Genomic DNA, 7,706 nt, shown 5'->3' with positions numbered 1-7,706 from the left:
CACTTAAATATTCCCATTAAACACTGACTTCTTCCGCCCAGAAAAGCACCACACAAAAATAAATAGTTAGGCACTTTTAACAATGATTTTAATTGAATTGCCAAGAGCTTAGCAAACGGATATGTGTATTTCAATACATTTAAATCTCTTACTTCTTTTTTAAGGGCAGATCGACCTTACAAATATAGTTATACTGTTCATCACAGACATCCGTGAATAGTGATTGCCCAAGTCTTGTGGCAGTGCAAACTTGGCTATTTATTGTGCTGGGTTGGGCAGCATCCCAATTTAAGTAGCGGGCTGGCAGTCCGGTGGCGTTGGATTTGAAGCTGGTTTGAAGTGGCCAGTATCTAATGGCTTGCCAATAGGTGCCCTTGCGAGTATAGTTTTTCTTAACCATCTCGAACTCCACGCCGTCGTCGTATTCGCCTAGTTGTGCCCCCATTTTGTGGCATATTGCAACGGCCTCTTCCCAGGTCGCCGTTTTTACCTGCTCGATGTAGAAGATGCCGTATCCCAACTTCTCGAATCCTGGATACATCTTTCGCCACTTCAGTTCATCCTGCAACTTTTGCACGCTGACCATGAATGGATAAATGATATCGTAGCACTTCTGATCGCAGTACGCCTCTAATTCGTATTCAGGACTCCCTGGCTTCTCACATTTCGGCGAAAAAGCCTGAAATCCATGGGGACATCCGGTGAGTATCACGCAGAACAGAACTACTGCTAGTTTTCGCATTTCCAAGATGCTGCACTTCAAATCCGAAGGTTGGGTACCAGCTTAGCGCCTTATATGCACTCCAGCAGAGCTTTTCTATAAATACACGAGCACGTCTATCCATAATTGAAATACTAGATAAGTGGTTGCTTATGGCTTATATTATTTTTTACATCTTCTTCAATATTCACACACAAAACACTAACAAATGTGGATATTGTGTATAGCGCCATTTGATTGTGGGTTGTTTTAAAAAGCACTCTTAAATTTGGGATAAATTTCAATGATGGCGATAGTCATTCTCAACTAAACTGAAACAATCCTTAAAATTTCCTAAAAGCACAGGCTCTTCAACTTTTCCCGCCCAAAAACCATTTAGTTTAATAACAAAAACGTAAATATATATTTGCAAACATTCAAAATAGTACCTTACAACTTGTAAATATATTATTTATTTTTTAAAGGTAACTCCACCCTACAAATATAGTTATTTATGAGTTGGCAAGGATGCGTAAATATTCCCTTTCCAGACCTTGTTGCAACGCAAGCGGGGTCCTTTAGTTTTATGGGTTGGCCATATACCCAATTTAAGAAGCGGGCTGGCTGCTTGGTGTCCTCGGATGTGAACCCACCGTCCTTGCCCTCGGTGATGCCCACCCAGTAGGTGCCCCTGGGGGTTGATTTTTTCAAAACCGCCTGGAACTCCTCGTCGTCCTCGAATTCGGCTAGTTGTGCCCCCTTTTTGTGGCAAACTGCAATGGCCTCGGCCCAGCTCACAAGTTCTGCCTGCTCGACGTAGAAGAGTCTGTGTTCATACTTCTCGAATCCTGGATACATCTTACGCCACTTCAGTTCGTCCTGTAACTGTTGCACGTAGGGCGTGAGTGGCGCTGCGATACGTAAGCAAGGACGTTGGCACATTTCCTCAAACTCCTTGTGAAGTCTTCCTGGTGTCGTGCAGTTTGGGGAAATAGCCTCAAATCCATGGGGACATCCGGTGATGATCACGTAGAACAGAACTACTGCCAGTTTTTGCATTTTCAAGACGCTGCACTTCAAATCCGACGGATGGCGCTCCCGCTTACGGCTTTATATGCACGCCAGCAGAGCTTTTCTATAAAGCAGTTAAGACGTTGTAAGCTATTTTGAAATAAATATATGGTATGCAAATATATGGTTTATGGGTAGTTGTTGAATATTTATTCTGATTTCAATGCACGAGTGAATATTTCAACGTTCCTAATAAGAAAATAAACGAAATAGAGTTGCCTATGGTCAGTACATTGATTTTCAGATTCAGGAGATAAGCTCATGTTTGTTTATATTATTTAAATTATTTACAACTTCATTTTTTAATAGTCGTTACGGAACTAGTTCAAATCGCATGCTATCGATAGCTGACAGTGCTGCCCGTCCCATCGCCAGCTGCATCAGTTGCCCACCTCTATTGTTTTTCATCCTATCAACATGAGTGCTGTTGTCGATCCGCTGGAACTTTTGACGAACAAGGGCACCCACGAGCCCACTTTTCTCTCGCCGATATGGAATCCGCTCGCCTGCGGAGTGGCCGGAGTGGGCGTGGCCATTTTCGTCAACTGGGGCTTCCGTAGGCCCGTGTTTTCCGGTGAGTTTTCGTCTCGCTTCCATGTGACGTAACGATTGTTTTTGTCGCCTATAACTAACTATAACTCGCAATGCTTTGCAGGCATTCAGAAGCATATCGCCTTTGGAGTTCTGGGCGTCGGCGCAGGATCATACTTCGATCAGAAGAGGAACGAGTACGTGGCCAAAAGGGACGCCGTCCTCCGACACTACATCGAGCTGCATCCCGACGATTTCCCGGTGAAGGGTAAGTGCTGCACACAGGCATTCTTGCATTTACTGATCCTTTTTGGCCTTTTTAGAACGCAAGACCTATGGCCAAGTGCTGGAGAGTTGGGTGCCAGTTCGCTAAGTGGATCTAAATCTTTGTTGTAAAGCGAGCGATGGAAGTAGTTAATAAAACAGCTTTAATTGTAAAACATATGAACACGAAAATGGAGCAAATGGATTAGGCATTCAGTGTTTTTCAATGAAATGGACTTGCATATATATTTTGGAATTTGCTAAGAGCTGGATTTATAAGTTATTGGTTTTCTTAACTTTTACGCAGATATTTAGTTTTAAGAAATATATATTTTAAAATAATAATATTGGGTTTGAGTCTCGGCTAGCAAGTAGCGTACTTCTCAACCCGAACTCGGTGCGCGATACATGGGACTTATCGATAACACAATCGGCCCAAGTGCCACCTCCAGAAAGAGTCTGCTGCGAACAAATGCTCTTTTGTCGCGGTGAAAAACGGATCGAAATTTTGGTAGGATGTGTCTGCGCAAAAAGTTTGTCCGCGAATAAATTACCATTTTTGAATAGCAGCCAGGAAGCTGTAAGAACGCGCTAAAAAATCAATAAAAAAATTAGAAACCCAACCAACCAGCGAATGAATTTAAATATACACCAAATGTTCATGAAACAAACACCGTAATTTTAAGTCAAGTTTGTGTGCGTGTGTGCGTCTTCGTTTTACCGTTACAATTTACGAAAACCGAAATAAAGTGTAATCAGTGAAAAATAAATGTTAATACTAATAGTCAAACATAGCGAAACGAATTATTGTTAATTAATTGGCATTATACGATTATTTTTTGTGACCCAGAGAAAGGTTAAGCAACTAATAAGCTTCACAAAAGCCGTCGGCTCATTTCACCAGCAAATTTTCTTATCAGCATACAACGATTATGGCAAAGGTAAGAAAAGGCCGAGCTCTTAATTTTATTACGAACTTATTTATTTATGAACAGATGCTGGGCTTTCCCCCTCGCCTCCCGCTCTCACACGGCAAATGTTTGTCAATTTGGTTTTTATTTTATTGCTTGTGTGTTGTGGGTGGTTTTTGGGCGGATTCGTTTGTATAAATTATGCATGCTCAGTGTGGATTCGCATTGATTTCCCTGGATTGCGGGGAATCGATTCCCCAGCAACGTTACTTTATGATGTGTAAAATTGAACGGGAGTCGCATTTTTTGTGGAGCCATAAAAACAGTTATGCCAAAAGGTGCTCTCAATGCGGTGAGGCGGGGGAGTGGAAATGAGTTTCGGGGGAAACGTAGAACAGAGAATCGTAAGCGTTAGAATAACAGAGTAAACAGCGTAGAAAACTTGGAAGGCTTAACTGTTGACTTCATTCTACAGTTTTGTTATTTACAAACGTGTTCCGCTATAAAAATTATTTTCTTGTTTTACAAACCATCAGCATTCAATAAGATTTCTAATATTGTTAGAAAATACTACTGAAAATAGCCACATCTTGCGTAACAGCTCTCTTAGTTTCCTAGCTGCTCCTTTAAACATTTTACTATCCTCTTCATCCGGCTAATGAGTGAGTTTCTCAAGCACTTTTCTCCCACTCCGCCCGGAAAAGCGGAAAATTCCGCTTATGGGCCAATCTGCACGCTATTACGACGTAGGGCATAAAAAGCCAAGGAGCCCTCAATCCCAATCAAGGGATTAAAGCTCCGTCCGGAGAACGTCGAAGGAGTGAAGCCATTTCTCACTGGCCAGCACTTCTTTCGTGGCAGAAATGAGGCACATTATTCTCGAGGTTCTTGGCTCGATATGTGCAGTTCGAGCCAATTTGGTAATACATTTTTTATCACCCACCACGTGTGGGCTTCAGGAGTGGGTGGTTATGGGTGGCTGTGGGTGGTTGTGGGTGGCGTGCCCACCCAACCACTGTCGCGTGTCTGCCTGAAGAACTTTCGCTCGTGACAGGTTTGTTTTGCTCTTGATGAATTACCTTGCCACTTGTCGCTCAACATGAAATTACTTTCCTCTATCTTAAAGTTTTCCACTTTTACCCAACCACTCGACCGTTTTCCTCCCTTCGTTGGCTGGCTATGAAATTCTGATTTGCACGCCAAATGCGGCCAAATGTCCCCAAGTCAAGTTCAGACTTTACAATCAAGACTCTCGAGGCACTGAGGTTACCAGAGATACAACTATTATTATGTGCTTAGTACGGAGTGCCCAGCATTCTATAGCTTGTCCTTGAGTGGTTTCCCAGGCAGCGAGATAAAATCTTATGATGGACAATCGCGGCACCTGAAAAATTACACAAATCTGTATTAAGTATTTTAAACACAAATATGTGTAAAGTTTTTCACTTTTTTGCAAAAGAATCGAAAGTTATAGTGTTAGTTTTGATTTCAGTATATTTTTTAAACAACTTTACTTGCATCCCACTGAGAACGCCCTATCTAAATGTCTACAGGGTACGTCCCAAAAATATATATATATCCTTCAATGACTGGGGCTTTATTTTTTGCTTTTGCCTTTTTCCGCGACAGCCTCATAATCATCAGAGTTCTTGCCGCCCACTTTTCCCCCACTTTTCATCCATTCTGTCGTCTTGCCATGGCCCCTATATCATTATATGCAGCCTGTAGCACTATTATATTCCTCTCATACAATTGTCGACAGGGGGCGCCTCTATATACACTTTTTTCCGTGTCAACAGCAGCAGGCGCAACCGCAGGACCTGCCTGCAAGTGCAAGGATAACGGGCCGAAACTAACAATAAGTTGAAGCCATTTTTCTTGTATACGTACATGTTGTTAGTACCACCCACTAATGCGGAACAGATGAAGAAAAACAGCGTGAAAATTTGCTCATGAAAGGCTAAGGGTGATTATTTCGAGGAAAGCTTCAGATATACATTTATTTTTGCATTTTTCTTACATAAACTGAAAACTATTGAGATTCATGATCTGCACATCGAACTAAACCTTTAAGGTTTCAGAAATAATACAGCAGAGTAGAGTTTGCTATGGGAATAGTATCAAACATAAATGCATACTCGTGTAATGGCATCGTTTTTCCAGTTTTGTAGCATCTGTTTCAATACGGAGAGCTTATCCTCTGCTCCAGAACCCCTATATATATATACTATACTATACTATACCCACTAGCTGATCCACTGTTGGTTCGCCATTAATGATTTATGCTGGCGGCGGTGGCATTTGTGTATTGACTCAACGCGAAATGCGTTGCATGCCACCAAAAAGGGCTACTGGCATCCATTGCGATTCGTAATTTTCCATTTATTTATGGCTGCACTTGCAGCATGGGAATGTATGGATAACGCTTTTCCTTTCCACCCACAATATTGAAATGCATCTGTGGGAATTGCTTTGGTATTTATTTGCATTAAACAAACAGGTGAACCTCATGTCGATATAATCTATGCTAATTCGCAACATCATCGGTTTCGGTTTTGTTTGCTCTGCTGGATGATTGGGAAATTGTTAATTAATAAAGTTCGCAGCTGGGGAAATGCTTCCATTAATTATTGCCAACGGGCACACATATGGTTTAATTGCTGCAAAAATCTGAAATTTGTTAGCCATGCAAAACGTCAATAATACTTTTCTAATAATCATATGTCTGTATTTAAAACAAAATTCTTCTCTTCTGCAATATAAAAAATCAAAATAAGTATCAGATCAAATTATAATCACAATATATGCAAATTGAAAAGTTTCCTCCTCACTAATTGGAAAAGTTATCTATAGATAAAACACATCTAACAAACTGAAGCTTAATTAAGCTTCTTTTCATGCATGTGGAATGGCATAATATCTGCATAGAAACTGAGTGAATTAACTGCACTGAAATGTGTCTTATCCTTCGCTTGGAAGCTCTCCAGCGTCATTATCCTTGCATATTTGTGGGCGTCGCCTGCATCGTGGCTTCACCTCCTCCTTCTCCTTCGCCCTCTGTCACCATTCGGAATTTCCCAGGACAAACACGTGGGTCGCCAGAAACGCGGCAAAATGTTGTAAGATTCCTAAGCTAATTTCATTAAAAATTCATGGCCACGACACGACAATGCACACAAAACTGCACATAGACGGGGCCATAGACGAGGAGATACAGCCACTGACGTCGTTGCAGGTTTTCATCCGCTTAATGCTACTGCTACACTCAAAAAAAAAGTCAAGAATTTCTCATAGAGATAGAAGATTATGTTGATCACTCAGCTTAAAAACTCATCCTTTTTATTACAAGTTTAATTGGTTTTCCTATAATAATACTATATGGGACATCTTCCTTATTTCAAATAATTCACTACTAAGTATTTAAAATCAAAGTGTAACCCCTGTCAAAATGTCAAACGAGCTTAAAGTTGCCTTGCCAAATTTTGGGCGAAAAAGCCGCACATGTGTGGCTTAGTCGATAAAAGGTGGAGGACGAGAGGTTCTTGAGAATGGGGAGGTGTACTATGTTACATATATCCTTCATTCATCCATTGTTGTGCCGAAATTAATAGTGTTTGCACTTGAGCCTCAGCCGCAGCAGCTGCCACTGACAAATTTTCATTTAATCATTCAGCGCGGGGGTTCCAGGTGACTAGATTGCATTTTGATAGATGGATATCTCTATAAATCAAACCAAAAATCGCACAGACATGTGATGAATGTTCTAGCCTCTTCTAGGATGCCAGCCAATTGTCTAATGCGGCATTTTGCACCCTAAGCTTTTTTCCCCACTACTGGTAATTTAATTAAGTTGCACAAAAAAACAGGACTTTGTGGGGTTGAAGTGGCCGAATTGCAACCGGGTGCATAAATAAAGCGGGCGCAGATAAAAACCCTTGGAACAACATTGGGGCTGACCCCAGACAGCAAGTCTTGTCCTTTCGACCCGGAGACCATTAAATGGCCTGACAAATGGTATATTAGCACTGGGCAAATTTAGCCAGAATGAATAGGTTCACTAAGCTGAAAGAATACTCTAAGTAAGTGGACAAAACCTGCAGGGATTTGAGATGAAGCTTGACTTCCTGGGGGAATAAAACATTCAACTGGGAAAAATAATTGATTAGGTAAGAAAAATTGATTTCTAAAAGTGATATTAAGCTTCGAACATAGAAGCAAATATTACCAAT

The 7,706-nt window shown here is 41.1% G+C and overlaps 4 protein-coding genes across 5 annotated transcripts in view; 2 read left to right on the top strand and 2 right to left on the bottom strand.

Moving 5' to 3' along the window:
* Positions 1 to 86: 86 nt before the first annotated feature.
* Positions 87 to 780, bottom strand: LOC26535438. Its single transcript, XM_015199135.3, has one exon. The coding sequence runs from the start codon at positions 740 to 742 to the stop codon at positions 149 to 151; it is 594 nt and encodes a 197-aa protein (XP_015054621.1). The 5' UTR covers positions 743 to 780; the 3' UTR covers positions 87 to 148.
* A 370-nt stretch (positions 781 to 1,150) lies between these two features.
* Positions 1,151 to 1,794, bottom strand: LOC6526681 (macrophage mannose receptor 1). Its single transcript, XM_039371224.2, has one exon. The coding sequence runs from the start codon at positions 1,757 to 1,759 to the stop codon at positions 1,169 to 1,171; it is 591 nt and encodes a 196-aa protein (XP_039227158.1). The 5' UTR covers positions 1,760 to 1,794; the 3' UTR covers positions 1,151 to 1,168.
* Positions 1,795 to 2,155: 361 nt separating this feature from the next.
* Positions 2,156 to 2,746, top strand: LOC6526680 (NADH dehydrogenase [ubiquinone] 1 subunit C2). Its single transcript, XM_002087750.4, has 3 exons — positions 2,156 to 2,345; positions 2,427 to 2,570; positions 2,626 to 2,746. Exons 1-3 carry the CDS (start codon positions 2,189 to 2,191, stop codon positions 2,673 to 2,675), a joined length of 351 nt encoding a protein of 116 aa, XP_002087786.1. The 5' UTR covers positions 2,156 to 2,188; the 3' UTR covers positions 2,676 to 2,746.
* Positions 2,747 to 3,027: 281 nt separating this feature from the next.
* LOC6526677 (mucin-17) overlaps positions 3,028 to 7,706 on the top strand; it is a 72,231-nt gene continuing 67,552 nt past the window's right edge. The window contains exon 1 of one of the 2 annotated variants that reach the window (XM_039371212.2): positions 3,028 to 3,507. In XM_039371212.2, the coding sequence (XP_039227146.1) occupies positions 3,499 to 3,507 (9 nt within the window). In that variant the 5' untranslated portion in view covers positions 3,028 to 3,498. The remainder of the gene's footprint in view (positions 3,508 to 7,706) is intronic. The other variant, XM_002087747.4, reaches the window with a different exon arrangement.

Source organism: Drosophila yakuba, chromosome 2L, assembly GCF_016746365.2.
Source record: "Drosophila yakuba strain Tai18E2 chromosome 2L, Prin_Dyak_Tai18E2_2.1, whole genome shotgun sequence".
Classification (NCBI taxonomy): domain Eukaryota; kingdom Metazoa; phylum Arthropoda; class Insecta; order Diptera; family Drosophilidae; genus Drosophila; species Drosophila yakuba.
The sequence above is the reverse complement of the archived record's forward strand: the minus strand, read 5'-3'. Positions and strand labels throughout refer to the sequence as shown.